At 42.2% G+C, this 25122-nt stretch overlaps 1 protein-coding gene across 1 annotated transcript in view; it reads right to left on the minus strand.

The window, feature by feature from the left end:
- The window catches only part of LOC126413013 (lactase/phlorizin hydrolase-like), a 247660-nt gene that overhangs the window by 15532 nt on the left and 207006 nt on the right, over positions 1-25122 (minus strand). The window contains exons 18-21 of the mRNA XM_050082906.1: positions 22502-22685; positions 14188-14282; positions 8780-8924; positions 6828-6976 (exon numbers count right to left, since the gene is read on the minus strand). Coding sequence (XP_049938863.1) covers positions 6828-6976; positions 8780-8924; positions 14188-14282; positions 22502-22685 — 573 coding nt within the window. The remainder of the gene's footprint in view (positions 1-6827; positions 6977-8779; positions 8925-14187; positions 14283-22501; positions 22686-25122) is intronic.

The raw sequence follows: 25122 nt of genomic DNA on the forward strand, positions 1-25122 counted from the left end.
GTGCAAAAATTTTAGTCTTTTCTTGGGAAAGTATGATGATTTGACCATTAAAGAAAAGTTAAAAGCAAACGATCAAGCCAGAAGGAAATTTGAAAATAATCTCTAAAATGGATATGCAAGATAAGCGGTATAAATGTACAAGGGCATCTATTTCGAGGTGGCTAAATCCTGAAAGAAAACTGGAATGTTTCAAAAATCACCAGAACCGAAAAGCGTTCCACGATGATTGAAAATACTGCGATCTGATTCTGTAACTGGACCAGTATCTCTCATCATTCAGAAATAAACACAAGAGCCTTGGCTTACGATGCATATTTTCACACAGTGTCGTCTTTTGGAATTATCTCCTGCGGCAGTGAACACGATATGAAAAAGGCTTATATTTTACAAGAAGAGGCAGTAAGAATACTGTGTAAAGTACATAATCGCATTATATTGTGTAAATTAGATGATAGAACAGCGTGAAATGATCATTTTGAGGAGCTCAGAGTTATTACACTCCTTTATGGCCTTTGTTGCTGATATTAAAATTGTGTTTCAACTACACTCTGAATTTCACAATCGGAACACAAGACGTAAAAAGAGTCGTATAGATTGTTTCTCCTTAGCTATTGTTCAGAGTAGAGTTACATACTCTAGTGCAGTGGTTTTCATCAAGCTCTCTTCAAAAATAAAATAAGAGACCCTACCAGTTTAAGACAAAGTATAAACGTACCTCGATTGTCCAAATATGAATTATCTGATCATCTAGATTCAAGAACTGAACATTCCTGTACGCTGCATCGCAAGTTGCCGTTTTCATTGTATACTAGCACTACAAGCTGTAATTGATTGTAAGCGTGTATCTCTTGTTACAAATGTAAGCAGCTAATATCTTTACCAAATGCATATCTTGACTCATGGCGGACTGAAACTAAGGAAGAGTGTTGATGGTAGTTGGCTGCATAAACCACCTTTTAGAGCTATGTTATGTCCTCCCTTATACTCTTGGCTGAGTAGATTACATAATGCGCTCTATCTCAGTGACAAAAGATATCTGAGGGAATGGGTACAATAATTACTAAATGAACTCTACCTCCGTGTTTTAGCGAGTCTTGAGAATTTTTATATACTGCGCATATATGGTTTTAGTGAATATTGAGGATCTGTATACAATGAAAAACAAAATTAAAGGACCACTCCTTCGAAAACCGATAACTATCTCCCACTCTGACGCATACGTTCGAGATTTGGTTCAAAGGTATCTACAACATTACTCTGTAACGGTGGAAAATCGTGGCGTCCTGCAACGCCTCATACTGCAAGTTCTCGACACATGCATGAAAAGACTACAGTTCTGAAATCTACGTGAGCTATAAAGTAAGTTAATGATGCCACATTTGCGCCAAATGTCACCACAATTCTGCCTAACGCCACCGAGGACGTGTCCCAACATGAGACACCTCTATTGCACAATGCGTCACTTCTATTGACCACTCTGCTATCGAGGTCAGAATCGCGACTCGCACTGTTGAAATCACGCAGCTTTCTCATAGGTAACCGAGGAAAACATTTCAGACACACCGCCGCTAATAAGGAGACGAAGAGGCCAAGGGGGTGGCATAAAGGGGATCCGTGGAACCATGCTTACCCTTGGAACGTTGACACCCACGCATTTCGCGGTCGAAAACGACAGTTTGCAGGACTATGAGCAAAAAGACGACGTTCTTGACAATGTTCGTTATTTGCTGCATCTATTCCAATCTCTGTCTACTGCTACAGTTTTTACCCTCTACAGCTGCCTGTAGTACCACGGAAGCTATTCTCTGATTTCTTAACACGTGTTCTATCATCCTGTCTCTTCTTCTTGTCAGTATTTTCAATATATTCCTTGTATTGCCGATTCTGCAAAGAAACTCCTCCTCATTCCTTGCCGTACCAGACCACCCAATCTTCAACATTCTTCTATAGCACACATCTAAAATCCTTCTATTCTTTGCTCTCCGGTTTTCCCGTAGTACATGTCCCACTGCCATAATATGCTGTGCTAAAAATGTACGTTGCTCAGAAATTTCTTCCTCGTATCAAGCCCTATGTTTGATATTAACAGTTTTCTCTTGGCCAGAGATGCCCTTTTAGCCACTTATAGTCCGCTTTTTATGTCTTCCTTGCCTCGTCCAACATGGCTTATTTTGCTGCCTAGATAGTAAAATTCCGTAACTTCGTCTACATTGAAGAGCCAAAAAAAGTAGTACACCGGCCTAACATAGTATAGCGCCCCAGCGAGCACGCGGAAGTGCCACAACACGACGTGGCAAGGAATCGACTAATGTCTGAAGTAGTGCTGGAAGGAACTAATAAAATGAATGCTACAGAGCTGTCCATAAATCCGTTAGAGTACGAGGTGGTGGAGATCTCTTCTGAACAGCATGTTGCAAGGCATCTCAAAATTGCTCGATAATGTTTATGTCTGCGGAGTTCAGTGATCAGCGGAAGTGTTTAAACTCGGAAGAGTGTTCGTGGAGCAATTCTGTAGCAATTCTGGACGTGTGGGTTGTCTCATTGTCCTGCTGTAATTGCCCAAATCCGTCGAAATGCACAATGGACATGAATGGATGCAGGTGTTCGGAGAGGATGCTTACGTACGTGTCACCTGTCAAAGTCGTATTTAGACGTAAGAAGGGTCCCATATCACACCAACTGCACGCGCTCCACACCATTACAGAATCTCCACCAACTTGAACATTCCCCTGCTGATATGCAGGGTCCACGGATACATGAGGTTGTCTCCATACCAGTACTTCTCCATCCACTCGGTACAAATCGAAACGAGACTCGTCCGACCAGACAACATGTTTCCAGTCATCAAAAGTCCAATGTCGCTGTTTACGGGCCCAGGAGAATTGCAAACTTTGTGTCGTGCAATCATCAAAGTTACACGAGTGGACCTTCAACTTCGAAAGCGCATATCGATGGTGTTTCGTTTAATGGTTCGCACTCTGACACTTGTTGATGACCCAGAATTGAAATCTGCAGCAATTTACAGAAGAGTTGCACATCTGTCACGTTGAGTGTTTGTCTTCAGTTCAGTAGCAGCAGCCAGCTGCCTGTAAGCTTAGAAGCATGATGTGTCGTAGCGTGATGATACTAATGAAAATAGTAACACAGTTTGGTAATTAGGGCATGAAGCGAGCGAGTTACTGGACCTGTTGGTAATGTAAGGCCCTAAAGAAATGCAATGGACATGAAAGTAGTAAGCATGATAATTGGTACTACTCCACTGAAGTTGCTGCAGGTAAGTACAGTAGCGCTCAAATGTATTTTGTATAAAGCACTAGTTACAGTTACTTAAAGACAAGTGTATAATCGAAAAACCTGCCAGTGGATGGTTGAAAAGTGCGAAATTATAATCCATTTAGAACAAATCTAAATTTAGTCTAAACAAAATAATCTTACATCAAAACGTAAATAACCACTCTTGTGGTTCGTAAGTAATTTGTAGTTCAAAGTGTGTAAAAATAAAATAAAACTATTTTGTAATCTGAAGAACAAATCAGTATTTCATCGCATGCCAATGAGCTTTGATCACAGCTGCGCATCTGATTGGTACTGAACTTATAAGGTTTTGTAATACGACAAGTCGGGGATTTGACCAATTGTCAGTAAAGTAGCAGCAGTTGACCCTTCTGTGACCAACACGTCGATCCGATGCATTCCAGAGCTGTTCATTTGGATGTGGCAACTCCAAAAACGATATTTTTATCTGGTTATAATTTCTTATGTGGCCAGAGGTGTGTTATGAACCGTTATCCAGTTACGCGACATATTCGTCCATCCGTGTGGAATAACATTCTTTCCTAAAATGACACTGTACTGGAAACGATCCATTTTGTCTTGTATTGGGACTAGAGAACCAACATCACGTCTCGGAACAAATCCCCACGTCATGAAGCTGCCACCACCATGCCTAACGGTCGGTTCCTGATACTTTATTTGGTTTTTTAATCCTCATACATACTGCACACGATCAGAAGAAAATACATTAAATTTACTTTCACCATTCCATGAAACCTGTCCAGTCTGTAGCACTCCAAGTTAGATGTTCATTTGCAAATTCTATTCTGGTCTTCCTACTTTTTATACATTTGTGAGTGATTTACGCGATGGTCGTCAACCATTCCAATCACCTGCTATTAGGCGACATTTCCGATAAACATATAGGTTCATTTCATGACGCTGTTCCAGATCATCCATAACATGTGGAACCAATTTTTCTGGATCATCAGCCTACTGCTTACATATCATTCTGTCATTTTTCCTTGTTCTTTTCGAGGACGACTTGACTTTTGCTTATTGGCTGCTGTTCCTTCCAGTTTTCCGTCGACTTCATACACTTGTTGTGATATGGTATAGTCTCTACCAGCGCTACACTACTCCTTTCCCTTCTTTATTGCAAGCGGAACATCTTGTATTACACCAACCGAGTATTCTTTGTGGATTGGCATGCTTCTTGTTATCTCCACAAATAAACAGACGCTGACTGAATGCCTCAGTAACAATAGTTAATATACACCGCACAATCAAAGCAAATTACAAAGTACTTTTAAGCTAAAAGAATACATGCTTACATTGCTATTAAGACCTTGCTTGTGTAAGTAGGCTGTTTAGGTTTTTTTTATTGGTAACGCCACGTAGCGCTCTGTATGAAAATCACTGACTGTGCTGTGTGCAGTCTGAGGCTGGTCGACATTGTTGCAATAATCGCTATTGTAGTGTTGGGCAGTTGGCTGTTAATAGCGCATAGCGTTGTGCAGTTGGAGGTGAGCCGACAGCAGTGGTGGATGTGGGGAGAGAGATGGCGGAATTTTGAGAGAGGACGATCGGGACGTGTGTCCATCAGAAAGAGTAAATTTGTAATATTGGATATCATGGACTGATACATATATATTATCACTTTTGAACACTATTGAGCTAAATACATTATTTGTTCTCTATCAAAATCTTTCATTTGCTAACTATGCCTATCAGTAGTTAGTGCCTGCAGTAGTTTGAATCTTTTATTTATCTGGCAGTAGTGGCGTTCGCTGTATTGCAGTAGTTCGAGTAACGAAGATTTTTGTGAGGTAAGTAATTTATTAAACGTATAGGTTAATGTTAGTCAGGGCCATTCTTTTGTTGGGATTTTTGAAAGTCAGATTTCGTTGCGCTAAAAAAATATTGTGTGTCAGTTTAAGCACAGTCATGTATAATATTTCCAAGGGGACGTTTCACTTGTTTACTAGATATGTAATCACTGTGTGAATCTCTTGATGAAGCGACACATTTACATACGTTACTGCATGCACACAGTACTGACCACATAACACTGCAACTACAAAATAGTTTTGAGCACTATTGTACAGCGGAAACTGTGTTCGATGGAGTGGATGATAAAATGAGAAGTAGTAACCTTAGACGATGTGATTTGTATGGCTGCGACGGGAGTAGGTAATATGAATTACACAGGGAAGCCCAAGAGGAAGAGTGGTAGAGACGGATTTTTTTTCTTTTCTTTTTTTTTTTTTTTTTTTTTACTTTGGGGACAGGGATATAGCTATACAACTGAATAAAAGGGGATAAATAGAGGGAAAAATTGTTGAAATGTGTGTGAATTCTTAAGGGCCCAAACTGCTGAGGGCATAGTTCCCTAGACATACACACTACTTAAACTGACTTACTCTAAGAACAACACACACAGCCATGCCCGAGGGAGGACTCGAAACCTCCTGCGGGAGGAGCTGCGCCATCCGTGACAAGGCGCTTCAAACCGCGCGGCCACTCCGCTCGGCGCAATATAGAGAATGAGGTAGAAAAGACAGAGTGCAGTAATGCATGGAATAGATAACACTTATAAGCAAAATGTGTCTTTAAAATTTGAGTAGAAAAAAAAACGATTGTAGTCTCATTTCTGTGTTAGTATTAAGTAATTGTATGACTCTGTATACAATATTCTGTAATTGATGTACAACAATTAAGAAGGCAGATGCCACGTTATTTATTCTAGAAAATAGAGAAAAATTACAGCTAGATGCGGAATGGTGCTGTCGACGTCAAGTACTCATAAGACTCCACGCATTGTATTAAGTGAGCAGCATAGCTGCATAGTAGTTAATTAAAATACTTGTCGCACTTGTTTTTACCGTATTGTCAAAGTGCCTTCCTTCGACGTCCATTCCTACCGAAATTACGCAAGGCACGAAGTTTAGTCACAGACATTTCTGTACTGTCAGTATGCATTGAAGAGCGCTTTTTGCAAGAAACATGATGAGCTTTGGGGTGATGCGTGGTCATGTTCGCTGATGCTTCCCAACAATGCTAGGCGTCCTTTAGTATTCACTGACCCCTTGATGCAGAGAGTTGACCGATCTATGAGGTCTTCTAACAACGATTGCAGCTTACTACCTACGCCAGTAAACTGATAGCCTCTTTTTCGACAAGTAAACCGTAACAATGAGTGTCTCTTAGCGCGTTTAGAAGCGAATCAATTTTGCTAGGCCTATCGTGCTGGATGATGGCAATACACAATGCGTACGGACACCACAGAGTGCCGTAGCTCTGCCACTTCTCAGGTGAATAGCCAGCGTTAAATGACGCCTACCATCACTGGGAAGCTTTGCAAAAATTTTGTCTCCAGTAACTGCTAGACCCCATCACGTGATCTGAGCTAGTGAGAAATAACATTCTATTTTGCAGTATAAGATAAGAGCAGAAAGATTGTGACGCACGCATTGCAGGGATTTTCGGATTAGAGACAATAGTTGCATGCATAGCTAATGTGGCAACCACGGAAACATCCACAGCTCACTCACCCGTAGCCAAGTGGCTCCGCTGGCGGGCCACGAGAGGTTGTACGACCTGTAGGTTCCCGTGTCACGACCCCATGAGGGCGAGAAACCAAATTCTGCAGACCTCACAACCATAGTTGTGTATGAGTTCAAAGCAAGGAAGTCCGCAGATCCTGCGAAAGATACGCCAGCGGTTAGTACAGTAGCCAAGAAAGCAGAAACTGCAGGATACAGAAAGAACTACAATGTGTAGAAACGTTGGAGGAAGCACTGGCAAAAGCATTCGCTAATTTGGAAGAACCCCTGAGTATCGTAGTCACCTGTGCAGTACGAGCGATATATACTGAATGCCTCACTGTTGAATCGTTGCCAACACAAACGACAAGATGGCTGGTTCAAATGGCTCTGAGCACTATGGGACTCAACTGCTGTGGTCATAAGTCCCCTAGAACTTAGAACTACTTAAACCTAACTAACCTAAGGACATCACACACAACCATGCCCGAGGCAGGATTCGAACCTGCGACTGTAGCGGTCGTGCGGTTCCAGACTGTAGCGCCCTTAACCGCTCGGCCACACCGGCCGGCACAAACGACAAGAGACGAAGGCACTGTGAACTGAAGAAAATAGTAAATTGAAGCATAATGTTACTCGTTCAAGTTAAAGCGATGTAATTAAAAGAGGAGTAATTACACCTACTTCACTCGCCAGCGACATCCTCACAGTGGACAATGTCGCGTGTGGTATACCTATCCGGCAGCATTCCTTGTTTTCCGTAGCCAAGACAAATGGGTTGCAATATCTCTGATAAATATTGGAAGAATTCGCCATAGAAGTTATTTACCTGACAGGTGTAAGTTATGGGAATGTGAGTATTGGAATATATGAAGTCATCTGTTTCCCCTGGACGACCTCTCTTAATACATGACTTTAAGATTTCCATAAACTCTCCTATGTTTTGCGTGGTGACCGATCAATCTTCAGATGAAACTAACTTTACAGAGTTGTGACGAAATCGTGGCCGATTCGTTTTTTCGCAAATTTCTATACAATTTGCATCTGTCTGTTATGCACCAGGTAAAATACAATGCTTTATTAGTAGCTCTAAAGTGGCCTTACCCCGAGAGTTCACACGAAGGATAAAGTATTTCTTCCATTCTCCCTACAGGCCCGAAAGACCCAAATGTCGTATGAACGACTCGTGTGATACAACTCGTCAATATCTACGGCTTTTTTGTGACCACCGATGGGGACATTTTCGTTTGTGATGATGACATAACAAACTTCGCGACAGAATCTGTAATAGTTACACATGGTCATGATAGACTGTTCACTTTCAGAAGCAATGGTATCTAATCCATAGATCCTCACCCAGTAGCAAAGATAACACTCTTATCAATGCTCAAATTTTACATGTAAACCCAGGTATTCTTCCTCATTAATGTCCTTTTCTTACATTTTGTGCTATGCACTCGAATTATAACTCGACATCACAGGTTTTTTTTGTAAAATTTAGCGCTTGTCTGACAGTGACACTGGACGCATTTGTCTTTCTTTTTTTTTTTTTTTTTTTTTTTTTTTTTTTTTTTTTTTTTTTTTTTTTTTTTTTTTTCCGCGTTTGGCAACAAGATGTACCCCCAACAAAACACTAAGCACTTTTCCACATTACATATTCGAAGAATTAATTTCTGTCACGAAACTGTACTTTCCCTTGGTATCATAACAGATTCACTACTATTTATTGCATTGTATGATATTCCTTTGGAAATGCAGAAAACAAATTCGCTGCCTCGACTGTGAGGGACGCGATACACATCGCTCGTGTTGTACACGTAACTTTGATGCCTAAGACTTCCAACTTTGCCAGCATTCAACGAAGGCAGCATACAGTAATGTAGAATAGAAAATAATGCACAGCGCAAGGAGGGGCTGCAGGAATGAGTAGCACCTGCTGCCCCTTTAGCAGGTGTACTGACCGTTGATCATCCTTTTCTCCTCGTCTGTGAAGCTGGGCAGCCGAGACCTGGGTCGACCCTCGGCTCTGCTGTTGTTGTCCACACGTTCTCGCACCACGGCCGGGTAGTCGCCGTCCACGAAGATAGGGTTCGCGAACAGACCCAACTGTAAAAGATGCACCGTATGATACCCACTTCACACAGGGCTAGTGAAATCTGTCTGTGCGTTCAAGTTACGTTCTCTTTCTGGCCCATTGCATTAAGGTCTCTGTTTTCATGATGTTAGGAAATTATTTTATTTGAGATTGTAGACTGGACAGTCTTCCACAGTCGTCAGTTGACTTCAGGGAGTTAAGTTACGTGCCACAGTTGTTTGCGAAACGTGTATTATTATTCTCTGGGTTATCATATCGCAACTCTCGTGCATCGTATTTTATGAGGCGTAGATTGAGGACCAGCCCAGCATTTGCCTGAACGTGCGTGGTAAACCAAATAAGAACCAGGATCATGTAGGCTGGTGCATCAGAATAATAGTGATTAATCTGAATATGCAGTTACTGTCTCGATCTGACTAACCTCCTTGTCTCGCAATATAGCGATCTGTATAGTAGACTACATAAGCTCGTCTCTACGTCTTAACGTAGAACACAGAGCAAAATCGAGGAACAAGGTAAGAATTAATGAGAAACTCTGTCTCACATTCATAGCTACATTCTGTAACTGTCGTTTGCTATACACAACAATTTTAGTCTGTCTTCACATTATCCGTCAAGTGCTACTGAACTTCTCCTATAACGGAATACTGTGCGAAGCCTGGTACTTTAGCGGAACATCTTTTTCATTTTGATGGTTAATAAAATGTAAAAAAATGAGGAACACTTGTTTTATTCATTGAAAGCTACAATTTCAGATCATAACTAATAACATAGATACCATAATAAAATTTGAAACCAATTAAAGACGTTAACGTTGAGAAAACGCAATGTTACTAAAGCTACTTCACGCAGAACACTGGTATTCTGTGGAACACAGTGAAACCCTAAATTTATGCCAGTATACAGGATGTCCCAGAAATGTTGTGACAAACCTGGTGGAGTTGTAGAGGGAGTCTTGAGAAACACATAGAGGATTGGAACTTGTGCCGAGCAACGTCAACCAACGAAGCTACAGAACGTCGAAGTGATAGGGGCCAGCGCCTGCCACTATTCCACCCCTTCAGCAGTAAACGTGACTTTGTACACTGACGGACTGTAGGCGGAATGTCTCGCAATGTTATCTGTTAGTCAGTCATCACAACCTATTGCCGCGATGGCAAGTGGATAAGATAGATTTAGTTGCTGCGAGGAAGGACCCTGTCTATTACGAATGGGATGCTCTTTTGGCTCTGTTTATGATGGCTTTGGACACGAGTATCCACCTGCAGTCTTTTTTTCTCCCAGAGCCCTATAAAATCTACGATGTTTTTGTTGTACAGAAGTAAAATACACTTCTTTTCGTCTTCTTCTGGTTCCTATCCATTCCGGATGTTGGCAACTATCTTGCCTTTCCTGCCACTTGCAGCTCAAATTAGCTCTGTAGATGTTTAGAGGTCCACGTTGTGATGTTCTTAAACCAGGGTTTCTTCTCCGGTTAACGCTTCTCTTCCCTGGTATTTTGCCTTGCAGGACGGTCTGGAGGAGATGGTAACTGTTGTTGTTCCACATGACGTGTCCCAGGTACTGAATCTTTCTTGCTTTTACTTTGGCCAGTACTTCTTTCTCTTTCTTCAATCTACGTAGAACCTCGACATCTTCATTCTACGTAGAACCTCGACATTTTTGATATGCACTGTCCACGGAATTCTTAAAATTTTCCTATATAGCCACATCTCAAAAGCCTCCATTCGCTTACCAAACGAATCTGTAAATGTTTCAACACCATAGAAGTGGGTGGTAAATACGTAGCAGCGTTGAAGTCTGATCTTCGTCGTTATTGCTAAGCAATTATTCTTGAAAAGGTTACTCATCTTATTGAAGACAGCCCTGGCTTTGCACTGCGGATGCTAAACCCGCGTTCTAAACCGTCATCCACCAAGGCAACAGAGCACTTCATTCATAAGAGACTTGGCCTTTTTACGGAGCACCTACCTCCATCATCTCCACTGAAGATCGCGCCAATCAGTCACGATCGCTGAGTAACAAACAATTTCGCGAGACCTTCCACCTACGGTCACGCTTTCTATCGAAGGGGTGCCCTAATGGCAGGCACCGGCACCTATTATTTCGACGCTCTGTAGAGCGATTAGATGACGTGTCCAGACAATGGTTTCTATCCTATGTTTGGTCCTCGAGTTACTCTGTACAGTTCCTTCGAACTTTGTCGCAACACTTCCAGGGCATTCTGTATAAGGTGAAACGTTGTTAGCAAAATGATCAAAAAATTCTAGACTGATTTCCTTCAGTTTCTTACATAACTAATAAATATTCGGACAGACATGCGATATACATTTTGTAAACCTTGATTTCTATGTTTTCAGATAGAAGTGAGCGAGAGAAAGAAAATGCTGTGATCTGCTATGAAAATCTCTGATTTCATTACTAGCACAACCTCTGTGACTCTTAACCGTTTTGTAGCTTTTTATGTCAAATTCAGTGACTTAGGTGTTAATTATGTCATCGTGATAACGAATGGGACAGTACAGTTACATACATAATAATGCAAAAACCGTGTTTAAGAAATTATACTTATGGAACTAATGAGGTGCAGCATTATTTTCATGGTTATAAATGCATCTGTAACATCTCAAACAGTGTAATTGCTGCTCATTTCATTGATCATCGCCTCTTATTATATTAAATTTAACTTCGTAGTGTCTGTCTGAGATGTATGTTGCTGGATGGAATTCTCCCATTCTACTACGAAAGCAGGTTCACGTAATTTTCTGTGAAAATTTTCATGAAATACTGATAAGTGCTATATATTTTGTTATCTTCATCGCACATTCGTGAGATAATGACTAGTTTCGATTGCTCGAGCAATCATTTTCAAATGATTAAAATTTCTTTGCTGTGTAAATGTCATGTGCAGCATAAACATGTAGCGGGTGAGTTTTATTAACACAGTACATGTTGGTATTACATGCGACGACTTGCTTATTGTAACGACATTTTTATGTATTGAATATGATTGCTAGAACAGTAGAAACGAGTCATCATTTTATAAATGAGCAATCAACTCGAATAAATTTTACATTGAAGTTGCAAAACCTTGACTGTGTCAAGTCTTATAACACTAATAACTGCATTTTATGTGTGTCCTCAAGTTGGTATTTTTCATTGATTCCCCTACACCCGCTAGTTACTGAAGTAATACACTCCTGGAAATTGAAATAAGAACACCGTGAATTCATTGTCCCAGGAAGGGGAAACTTTATTGACACATTCCTGGGATCAGATACATCACATGATCACACTGACAGAACCACAGGCACATAGACACAGGCAACAGAGCATGCACAATGTCAGCACTAGTACAGTGTATATCCACCTTTCGCAGCAATGCAGGCTGCTATTCTTCCATGGAGACGATCGTAGAGATGCTGGATGTAGTCCTGTGGAACGGCTTGCCATGCCATTTCCACCTGGCGCCTCAGTTGGACCAGCGTTCGTGCTGGACGTGCAGACCGCGTGAGACGACGCTTCATCCAGTCCCAAACATGCTCAATGGGGGACAGATCCGGAGATCTTGCTGGCCAGGGTAGTTGACTTACACCTTCTAGAGCACGTTGGGTGGCACGGGATACATGCGGACGTGCATTGTCCTGTTGGAACAGCAAGTTCCCTAGCCGGTCTAGGAATGGTAGAACGATGGGTTCGATGACGGTTTGCATGTACCGTGCACTATTCAGTGTCCCCTCGACGATCACCAGTGGTGTACGGCCAGTGTAGGAGATCGCTCCCCACACCATGATGCCGGGTGTTGGCCCTGTGTGCCTCGGTCGTATGCAGTCCTGATTGTGGCGCTCACCTGCACGGCGCCAAACACGCATACGACCATCATTGGCAGCAAGGCAGAAGCGACTCTCATCGCTGAAGACGACACGTCTCCATTCGTCCCTCCATTCACGCCTGTCGTGACACCACTGGAGGCGGGCTGCACGATGTTGGGGCGTGAGCGGAAGATGGCCTAACGGTGTGCGGGACCGTAGCCCAGCTTCATGGAGACGGTTGCGAATGGTCCTCGCCGATACCCCAGGAGCAACAGTGTCCCTAATTTGCTGGGAAGTGGCGGTGCGGTCCCCTACGGCACTGCGTAGGATCCTACGGTCTTGGCGTGCATCCGTGCGTCGCTGCGGTCCGGTCCCAGGTCGACGGGCACGTACACCTTCCGCCGACCACTGGCGACAACATCGATGTACTGTGGAGACCTCACGCCCCACGTGTTGAGCAATTCGGCGGTACGTCCACCCGGCCTCCCGCATGCCCACTATACGCCCTCGCTCAAAGTCCGTCAACTGCACATACGGTTCACGTCCACGCTGTCGCGGCATGCTACCATTGTTAAAGACTGCGATGGAGCTCCGTATGCCACGGCAAACTGGCTGACACTGACGGCGGCGGTGCACAAATGCTGCGCAGCTAGCGCCATTCGACGGCCAACACCGCGGTTCCTGGTGTGTCCGCTGTGCCGTGCGTGTGATCATTGCTTGTACAGCCCTCTCGCAGTGTCCGGAGCAAGTATGGTGGGTCTGACACACCGGTGTCAATGTGTTCTTTTTTCCATTTCCAGGAGTGTATTATCATCTTGCCCGTTGTTCTTCTTTCGTAACAGTCAGCGTTAGGTATAGCCATAGATCCCTATATTACACAGACGACAGTGTCTCAGTATTCTGGCTGGAACACAAACCCTGCCTAGCGCTTACACCTTCAGCTAAACATCTGTCATCCTTAAATTTCTAAAGTCCCTGCTAATTACTGCTTCAAATATGTACCCTTAACATAATGATCAGTTAATAGGTATCCATTTGCGATGTTCAATAGGAATAAGCAATATATTCTACATTGTATTCCAGTCGAAAACCCTGATTCTAAAGTGTTCTTTCATTGATGTGTCAGGGCTATGATAAGAACTAGTAGGGATTAATTGGTATGTTTTTGATCGTTATGGGATCTTCTTCAACAAATCATTCACCGAAAGGAACAAACGGACTGAAAACCTCCAGCCAACAAGAATCCTCCAGAGTTATATATCATTTTCGATTTACAGTGGCTCTTGACACATGCCTTATGCGAAAACATTTGTAAGGACACACCTAGAGCTAGTCACTTATTGTACTATAAATGTTAGGGTATTAAAAGACACCTAAGTATATCAATAAAGTACGGACTATAAACTATTTAAACTTCAGTCGAGGTCAAGCAGAGCACAATAGGAAGGTGAAGTTCCCCTACCTCAAACTGCAAAATACGCTCCTGGGCAGCCAGGTTTTCCTCCTCATCGTTGTAAGGTTCGTACCAGTTGGTGCTCACCGTGATGCCGATTCTGCCTGCAAAAGATACGGTAAAAAAACCACAGTAGATAACATCGTCAACAAATGATGTAGCATCAGAGACCGTCCTACGCTTTTACTGATGTAAAAGAGACACCTTAGTTTTCCATTACATGATGAATTCTTTTGCAAGTCTTCTTTCCTATGTAGCAGGTCCCGTTCGTCTACCTACCACTTTCAAAGCCCGTATGAATCGTTAATAAATACAATATAAGCTTTTCTGTGCCATGTCTAACAGCACGGCTGTTTTCCTCGGCCAGAGACGTTTCGGGTCTTAGTGTCTGCGGCAGTGGCGCCGACAGGTGGCGACTGTGCAGACACCTGAGTCTCTATTTCTACGGATGGATTTTGTTAATATCACTCGTCAGTTCACTTACACTGTTCAGCCAGAACATAATGAACGTCTGCCGTATAATTGGCACAGTTAACAACGGCGACGAGTCGGGACGTAGAAGTAATGAGGCCTTGAGGCCTTGGTCGGTCGCCTAAGGGAGTTGGCACCACATCTGGACATACAAGTCACCTGATTCTCGCAAATTCCGAGGAGGGGCCGACGAACTCTGATATCATGTTCAATCACATCCCAGATGTGTTCGTTCGGGTTCAGATATGGCGAGTTGATGGGCCAGCACAGCCACTGTATTCCTCGAACCACTCCATCACACTCCTGATCTTGTGACACGGTACATTATCTTGTTTAAAAATGTCACGGCCGTCGGGAAACATGATCGTCCACAGGAGGTGTAAGTAGTCTGCAACCAGTGCATGATACTCCTTGACGTCATGGTGCCTTGCACGAGCTCCGCTGGACCAATGGATGCCCACATGAATGATTCAGAGAGTATAATGGAGCCACCGCCAACTTGTCTCTGTCCCACAGTACAGATGTCAACACGTTGTTCCCCTGGAAGGTCATGAATTTGCGCCCTCCCATCGGCATGATGAAGAAGGAATCGAGATTCACCAGACCATTCAACGCTCTGCCACTGGGCTAACGTCCAGTGACGAGGGTTACGTGCCCATTTTAGTCGTAGTTGCCGATGCCGTTGTATCAACATTGGCAGCTGCTTGGGTCATCGGCTACAGTGGCACGCCGTTAGGAGTGTTAGGTGCACAGTGTCTTCAGACACATTTATACACTGCCCAGCAGTACGCGCCTGTCCTGTTTTATCAGTTTGCCCAACCTACGACATTCGACATCTGTAATGAGGGATGGGCACCCAATCCCATGACCTCTGGACGTGCTTTCAATTGGTTTCGCCACTTGTTGAAAACACTCACTATAGCACCCCCTGAACGCCCGACAAGTTGTGCAATTTCCGAAATGATCGTACCGAGCCACCGGGTCACCACAATCTGTCCTCGTCCAGACTCAGATAGATCGCGAGCCTTCCCCATTCTGATCTCAGACAGCACGCTCACATACAACATGCATCGAGGGGGTGTTTGACCAGCAGTCATTTCTCGCCACTTGAGGCTGGTAGCGCCTGGATGGGTTTATATCGATAGTGGGTCGATGGTCATAACTTTCAGGCTGATTAATGTATTTGTTCCTCGGATTTCTTGACACATGAAACAGCTTTTTAAAGGAAAACGTTAAGTCCTGTTGCAAAATATTCATGCACAGAACATTTTTGGCAATATACGTTAAGTCCTGTTGTAAAATATTCATGCACAGAACATTTTTAGCAATATACTGACAACGTATCAAGGATCGGAATAAGAAATCAACGAATTGGGGAGAGACCTTAAAAATGTACAGGAATATAGTACTTACAGTGGACTATGAGCAACCATTAGTTGTGAATTGTCTTGGGCTGAATCTCGAAAACATGAACAACAAGTATAAGATAAGAATATTTTGGAAACATAAGTTTACAGGCCCAGTAAATGATAAGACCTCTTGCCACCCTCACAAACATGCATCAGCTTTCTTCAAAAATGCTGTGCATAGGGCTAACTGCATTACGCTAATTCTTAACAACAAGGATAAATGGACGAAAATACTTAGGCATGTAGCGGCAGAAAATGGTTTTGACGCGGGTTTAATAGGATAAATGCAGTGGTATGGCATATGAACCAACAAGGCGAGAAAAACCCTCAGAATTACAGGTTCGTGTCATATTCTGGAATTATTTCATATAAAATGGAGAGGTGAAAATTGCATTCAGGACGGACAACAAATTGAAATAGAGGCTAAAGCATAAGATTGTCATAGTGGAGAACTGGATGGAGAAAGCGGTACGTTAGGAAAGAATGTGTCAGGATGAAAAGTCATTCACTTTTGGTAGGTCCATCTGATTCCACATGTGTTTTAGTATAGCACAGAGCAGTTTTCTCATCTCTAGTATGTTGTTAAAGGAAAGTTTTAAGATATTATGAAGATGCTCCACGAAAGTGAAACGCGTTGTTAATATAAGAGCAAGTTGCAACCAAGAATATTTTTAATTCAAATAAAGAGTAAGGGTTATGAAATGTGGTACGAGGGACAAATGGGGAGAAAATTTAAGATAATGTTTAAAGAACTCAATAATTAAGCGAATGGCTTAGGACGGTGAAGATGCACCTCAGGAGTGAGCTGCATTTGTAGTGTAACGTCACAGACGGCGTGAGCGTATTGCACTTTGAGGATAAAGGGTGGTTGCCATCAAATTTGGAGGAAGTGAGAATTTGTTGTGTTTTGAGAGAGGAATGCGTGTTCATTGAGTAGACAGAAATGTCCATGGGTCATTTATGGGCCCACTTTAGCAATGTCCTCCCTAGGTAACAGCCAATAACTTATTCGAATTACCGGCGTTAGGTTTAATGTTTTCGGTTGGTCATTCGGTGTGGATGCTCACGATGCAACATAGGTGTAGTTTTGGTTCGTAGAATTTACTACGACTTGACATATGATGTTCATAGATTTTATAACAGACAGTGGTATCGTTAGGGACTGTGAGACAAGCGCTGCAAGATTGTGCTAACTTTTGTAGGTGAGAGAGACTGCCTTCAGTTTGCACCTGAGCCTTGAGAGTATAATACGTCAACATGAGCTGTCCTATGAAGAGTTTCATATTTGACAATGAATGTTGGCTGCTGGATTTTTACTTACGATGTTCCTAATGGCACAGAAGTTTTGACGTATTTTACATCACAGGACGATAGAAGTATTTTTAGATGGGTGTCAGTGCGTATAGAATTACGGTTTGTTGAGTTGTTTCCTTGTTTTATAGCACTTGATAATGGAATTATGTAGTCCCGAAATATGTAGCGGTAAAAATATCACACGTTTGACAAATTGTGCGTAACACTGTCAATACGGTGTTGTTTTTACCTTTCATTTTATTTGATGAATCAATAATGATTGCACTTAATATACACATATTTGCTTCTTGTATTGGAGAAGTACATTATCTCACATCATTTTCGGGTAGAATGCGACAGTACTTAAGACGAGGGCGCTTGAACAATTCTCGTACGCTTTGGCGCCGAAATCGACGGCTTCTCCTTTTAGCATGGAGAAATTGCTTTCTTTATTGGCCATACCACTAAGTAAACCACAGTTATACATTGTCTTTTATACAGCTTCATCGTCAGTACCTATCATGTAAGAAACTTGTACTTTTGATGACATGCTCGCTATAAAACAACTCCAAGTGTGACAATAATGATCACTTGAGAATGTCACTTGAATTTGTCTCAAATGGAAAACACTAAAAACTAAGCACGCTACGCAAAAAAAAAAAAAAAAAAAAAAAAAAAAAAAAAAAAAAAAAAGAATTCCACAAAACTCGTCTGAAACATTTTGTTAATGGCCTAATATTTAGAGAAGAACTGAAACAGACATAAACCATTCCAGAAGCGTCGCATAACGTGGAGCAGGTATGTATCCTGCCTACATTTCAACATAATGAATATGGAAATCAACATTACAGAATAACGGAGCAGCGCATAGACATTTCATTATAAAAACTGCGGAATCGGAAACGGAGTTACATGCGACACCTACAGACTGAATTCCGTGTGGAACACCAGCAATGACTGGAAATTCTTTTTACCCCGGGATCCAAATGCTTCCAGGGAGAAAATGAAACTACTGACGAGAAGAACCATTTGATCGTCAGGAAGGAAAGCAACAGAGTTTAGCAAAATATTGTGACAGATGCTGGTACATAGTTCGACAGACTTCTGCTTCAAGAAGAGACTTATTGCAGTAGATGAGGTAGCCCCTATCAACCACAGAACCTGTCGTGACTTGCGTGACTAAACGACACAGATAACCGTACCGTAGGTGCAACAGCAACGGAAGGCTGTCTGTGGAAAGCCAAGACGAGCCAATGTTTCCTCAAGAGGAACTGCCGCCTTTTCAGCAGGCAACAGTCTTAACGATTGATTTATTTGGCTTTGTAACATCTCGCCAAAAGTTGTTGCTGTGCTGGTACTGCGAAGGAATGAAAGCAAGAGGAATTATAGCCGTTATTTTTTGTGAGTTTATGCGGATCTGTTCTATGGCTTAATGATGATAGCATCCCCCTGGGTAAAATATTCGGATGTGGCGAAGTCCTCATTCACATCTCCGAATAGAGAGCAACAACAGCTATGAGAAGTCATCTTGGGTACTAATACACAGCTTCAGCTGTATTTAGTCTTTTGTTATTGGATCACTATCGGTTTCGTGCCACAAAAAATCTTCAGGTGAATATCTGTATAACAGTAAATCCAAAAGGAATAACAACCCTGTGATATAAACTCGTATGGCAAGTTACATAAAGATTTTTAAAAAATTTTAAAAAATATTAAAAACTTTTATATAAGAATATCAAAATGTTATGTGAGTACTACCAATAAGATTGGCAGGAAGTCCACAATGGCCAATCAGATACGGATAGAGGAAAAATGAGATTGATGGGAAGTCCAAAATGGCTGATTAGATATGAACAGAGGACAAATTTGAAGCTGTAGAAGCATTAACGACCAGGGAAGAAGAAAAATATGTTAACATCGAGTATAGATTTAAATGTCAGGAAGTCGTTTCTGAAAGTATTTGTGTGGAGGGTAGCCATGTATGGAAGTGAAACATGGACGATAAATAGTTTGGACAAGAAGAGAATAGAAGCTTTCGAAATGTGGTGCTACAGAAGAATGCTGAAGATTAGATGGGTAGATCACATAACTAATGAGGAGGTATTGAATAGAATTGGGGAGAAGAGGAGTTTGTGGCACAACTTGACAAGAAGAAGGGAGCAGTTGGTAGGACATGTTCTGAGGCATCAAGGGATCACAAATTTAGCATTGGAGGGCAGCGTGGAGGGTAAAAATTGTAGAGGGAGACCAAGAGATGAATACACTAAGCAGATTCAGAAGAATGTAGGTTGTAGTAAGTACTGGGAGATGAAGAAGCTTGCACAGGATAGAGTAGCATGGAGAGCTGCATCAAACCAGTCTCAGGACTGAACACCACAACAACAACAACAACAACAACATAGAAACATTAGATACCTTTGAAGAAAACATAAACATTTATATGAGTATAAAGATCCGTTACTAAGTACAGAAGGGGAAGCTGAAGTGGCTGTTCTAGGGAAATGAAGACAAAATTATAGTTTTTTTTCCATTCTTCACTCCAGAAGTGGAGTGGGGTGCTCCAAATCTTGACCATTAAAAAGATGCGGTTCTGTTCAGCTAATTATCAGACAGTCTGATAGTAGGGCAGTTTGGGATACCAAATGGACATAAATGGAGCTGACTAGTTCCTGCAGTCGCCTTACAATCAACGGCAACTTTCCGAAAGCCTTAGTTGTAACCCGGGCAATAGAACCATATTAATATATTTCTGGGACGTTGTCTGTCGCTGAGGGCGTTCACCCAGCCAAGAATAAAATTTTATGGGGCTGTGAAGTGTATATACGTTCTTTAAATAACTTTACGGGAAAGCCGCCGACATTTCGACTGGTGACCAACCTGTGATTTTCAGGGCAAAAGTGCAGCAACTACGTGCTGAGCAAGTACATTGTATGTGCTTATGTGTACCTGATCTGAATGAAATGTTGTTCGGCATTACAGAAAGACAAGAGGAAGTAAATCAACAGGGAAGACAGATACGTTACTAGGAGAAGAATTTGACAGAGGATTGAGAGACCAAAGTCGAAGTGACAGCCTTGGAGTAGACGAGACTCCCTGAGAGTTACTGACAATCTTGGAATAGCCAGCTATGCAGAACTGTTCCCCTGGCATGCAATATGTACGAGGTATACAAAAAGAAAATACCCAAGGGAGAATATAATAATTCCAGTTTCCTAAATTGGTAGGCGATGACAGATGTAAATATTTCGGAATTATCGGTTTGATAGGACATGGTTAGAATATAATGACGTTAGTTATTTATAGAAGATCAGTTTGGGTTCGGAGAGCAGCAAGAACACGTGAGGCAATATGTATCTTACAAATTATTTTAGAAGATAGGCTAAAGGAAGGAAAATCTATCTTTATATTCGCTTGTCGATTTAGGGAATGCTTTCTCTAATACTGAATAGGGTAAGATCTTTTAAATTGTGAAGGGAGAATGGACAAGGAACAAGAAGCGAAAGATTAACTACACCTCTTACGGGAACCAGACTGCAATCATAAATGTCGAAAGGCATGAAAGGCAATCAGTTGTTGAGAAAAGAATAATGTATAGACTATTCAGTCTGTATATTGAGCGAGCTGTGAATGAACCCAAGAAAGCGTGTGCAGAGGGAATTACGATTCAAGGATAAGAAATAAAAGTTGTGTAATTTTGTCAGAGAAAGGAAAGAACTTGAAACGAGAGTTGACACAATGAATAACAATTCATAAGAGTTATAAGATGAATACCTACAAAAGTAAGACAAGGGGAATGGTAATGAAATGTAGTTTAAGTACATCAATATTGCAGATGGACTGAGACTGGGAAATTAAATACTACAAGCAGTAAAAGAGTTTTCATGTTTGGGCAGAAAAGTAACTTACGGTATCTAAAGTAGAGAGGATATAAAATGGGGATTCGTGACAGCAGGGAAAGCATTTCTCCAAAATTGGTATTTGTTAACATCGAATGTTAGGAAGTATTTTCTGAAGCTATTCGTTTGGAGTGTAGCCTTGTGTTCAATCGAAACGTGAATAACAGTCTCTTACATAAAGAGAATAGAATCTTCTTAAATGTGGGGCCACAGAATAAATTTGAAGATTTTGTGGGTAGGTGGAATAATTAACGTAGACGTACTGAATCAAATTTGAAAGAAACAGATCTTTAGGGCACAGCCTGGAGAAAAGATCATGTGGTGAGAAGCATCCTTGTTCATCAAGGAATCGTCAGTTCGTTTATGGATGGATGGATGAATCTCTCAGCAGTTGTCCAGAGATGACGAGTCTCGCACAGGCTAGATAGCGTGGGCAGCTGCATCAAACTAGTCTTCGGACTGAAGTCTACTACAGCAAACAAACAGAAAATATAAGATTGAAATTTCTAGGAAATTTTACGGAGCATGAGACTGAGAGTCATCCTTACGAGAAAGCACCATCTACAGGGATGCAACAGTTTTAATCCCGATTACAAATGATTGTCAATGAAATGATGTATACTGCGTCCACGAAAAGCTGAAGCTCATTACAGGACCACCAGAATGAGCAACACTGCCTCCCCTGCCGCCATAGAAATATAAACTCTGCCGCCCTCCAAATTACAGTAGCACAAAAATTGATGTTCATTTTCAACAGATATTACCTGATCTGACAAGAATTTGTACCTGGGAGCTGGGATGGTTTGGGGAGAAGAGACCAAACAGCGAAGTCATCGGTCTCGCCGCATTAGGGAAGGATGAGGAAGGAAGTCGGCCGTGGCCTGTCAAACGAACCATCCCGGCAATTGCCTGAAGTGATTTAGTGAAATCACGGAAAACCTAAATCAAGATGGTCAGACGCGGGATTGAACCGTCGTTTTCCCGAATGCGAATCCAGTGTGCTAACCACTGCGCCACCTCGCTCGGTACCTGAGAATCGAACTGTTCTGAAACGATAGATGTCACGCATCATTACTCGATTGATTTCAAAATAAGTCCTGTCTTCCAGATTATAACACATTTCGAAAAGTGTTGTGTTCCTTACGATGGTTAATCTGAACACCAATAATCACATACTCTGTCAGTGTCTTCTGTTCTCTGTCAGTTATTTAAACGGATAATTTTCATAAGTTGTCACGAAGAAGGTCAACTCACCATTCTGCGTGGAGCGGTACTGCTCGTCGTAGAGGCGGTAGACTTTTGCGTGGGCTCTGATGACGGTGTGTGTAGCCAAATAGTTGCCGATTCCGCGAGCTTTCTGCGACGGAGCCTGGCCTCCGCTTGTTGAGTAGCCGCGTACGAACGTGATTGGCTCGTTGAATGTTGTCCACCATTTTACCTACAACAGAAACGTGGTACCGTTATACCGTTAGCCGCCACCGATTTTACATGGATATATGGCAAATTGTGGGTGGATACTGGATTGTAGTGCCTTAGAATAACTTTCTTGAAACTATTCTTCCTTGCTCGAATATGTTTAGCCCCACTGATGTTGGTACCGATCAGAGAACATGAAATCTCACATCACGGTGACAATTATTGAACTACATGAAAGAAACGTAAATTAGTTACAAACTACGGCGTGCACACACTTTATTCAACTTGTAAACGTCACTTCAGATGTTCGAATTTACCTTATGACATGCTCGATATGTCTGCCATCATTGGCGAGGATGTGGAGCCGATGAAAAGCGAAATTCTTCATGGCGCGCTGAAGCGCCCTAACATCGATGCTGCCGATGAACTCCAGAAGGCTGTTTACAGCCTAGCCAATGGTTTTAGGGTTTTCGCTGTACACCTTGTTTTTAATATAGCCCCACAAAAAGAATCACATGTATTCAGATCCAGAGAATATGGCGGCCAATCGAGCCCCATGCCAGTGGCCTCTGGGTACCCCACAGCCAGAATGCTGTCCCAAAATCCCAAAACAACTTTTCCAGGACATCAAACACTCTCCTGCTTCGATGGGGACGAGCTCGTTCTTGCATGAACCACATCTTGTCGAAATCAAGGTCACGTTGGATAATGGGGACGAAATTATCTTCCAAAACCTACACACACACTCGGTAGTCACTGTGCCATAAAGGAATATCTCACGGATTATTTCGTGACTGGACACTGCACACCAGCCTGTTGAGGGTGAGGAGTCTTCCCGATCGCGAAATGCGGATTCTCACTCCCAGAAATTCGCCGATTTCGCTTATTGACGAATCCATCCAAATGAAAGTGGAGTTCGTCGCTAAACCAAACCATATTCATATCAAAATCCTATTCGTCAATTCTGTGGGAAATAGTGTTGGCGATAAGCAACCGCTGTTCCATGACCCTTTGGCTTAATGGCTGATGGGTTTGAATTCCGTATGGGACAAGATGAAGGTCGGATTTCTTGGGGCTTGTTTGGAACACAGCGAGTGTCTTCTCAATGTTTTCAGGCGTTTTGACTCTTTTTTTTTTATGACCAACATTGCCATCACTGTAATCACGGACACTACCCGTTCTCTCAAATTTCCGAATCAAATTCGTGATTGTTAGCACACTTGGATCAGTTGTCTTCAGTTTGAACTCGGTTGCAGACTTCCTTTGAGCCGCAGCTGGGCTGTTATTACTCGCATAGTAGGTCTTCACAATGGCTATAAGCTCAGGCACGCTGTACCATGACATTTTCAGCCGAAAATGGCCGGGAACGTCAAGGCGCGTGGGCATGCGCATACTAATTTCCATCATGCCCCGTGCCAACTGTGGAGGTTGAACGTCCTAACGCAACCCGTTCACAAGTTGTGGCGATTTTACTTCATATTATTCAATAATTGTCACCCTGTATGTTAAATTTAGAGAAACGAGTCATATTTGGCTTTCTTGCCTATGCATCAGTCAGCTACTGAAAACCTCAAGATTTGAAAAACAGTCGTTTCCATGAATGTTTGGCCGTTACTGCGAAATTTAACTGCGTCATATGTGACATGTGTGACAAGAAAAGGTATTTTATGTTTTGGATTCACATGGACTTGCTAGTAACTGAATTGATTGTGGCGATACAAACGTTGAGGAGAGACAAACTCGTATAATTTACAATTTATGTTTGACTAACAAAGACCTACAATGTTTATTTATATGTTACAAAACCGTAATTTTAGAAGAGATATAACTCGCTAAAATCTGTAGCACCTGACTTTCTGTCCTGCAGTCACAATGCAGCCCCAATCCCTCTTTGCTGGATTACTAAAATACTGTTACTAAAATATCTGATGGACGCCATAATACGAAGAACCACATTCTGTCTGACAAGAATATTAACTGTCGATACATCATACAGTGGAGAAATGTCTAACTCTACTATACCGTCGTGAACAAGAGCAGTCAGAACATGATTGTAGTCTAGATTCGGGTAACTACTTGATGCTCCGTGATGTACGTAATTCTTAAGTGAGAGCTACGTAAGGAAAAACAGAATCACTCCATTGCAAGGTTTCAAGTGGCCTAGTCTGGCGTCTGGAAATAACACGTTACACACGGAAGGTAGTGTTATTCAGTGTACATCTACATCTACATCTACATCTACATTGATACTCCGCAAGCCACCCAACGGTGTGTGGCGGAGGGCACTTTACGTGCCACTGTCATTACCTCCCTTTCCTGTTCCAGTCGCGTATGGTTCGCGGGAAGAACGACTGTCTGAAAGCCTCCGTGCGCGCTCTAATCTCTCTAATTTTACATTCGTGATCTCCTCGGGAGGTATAAGTAGGGGGAAGCAATATATTCGATACCTCATCCAGAAA

Source organism: Schistocerca serialis, chromosome 7 (genome assembly GCF_023864345.2).
Source record: "Schistocerca serialis cubense isolate TAMUIC-IGC-003099 chromosome 7, iqSchSeri2.2, whole genome shotgun sequence".
Lineage (NCBI taxonomy): Eukaryota > Metazoa > Arthropoda > Insecta > Orthoptera > Acrididae > Schistocerca > Schistocerca serialis.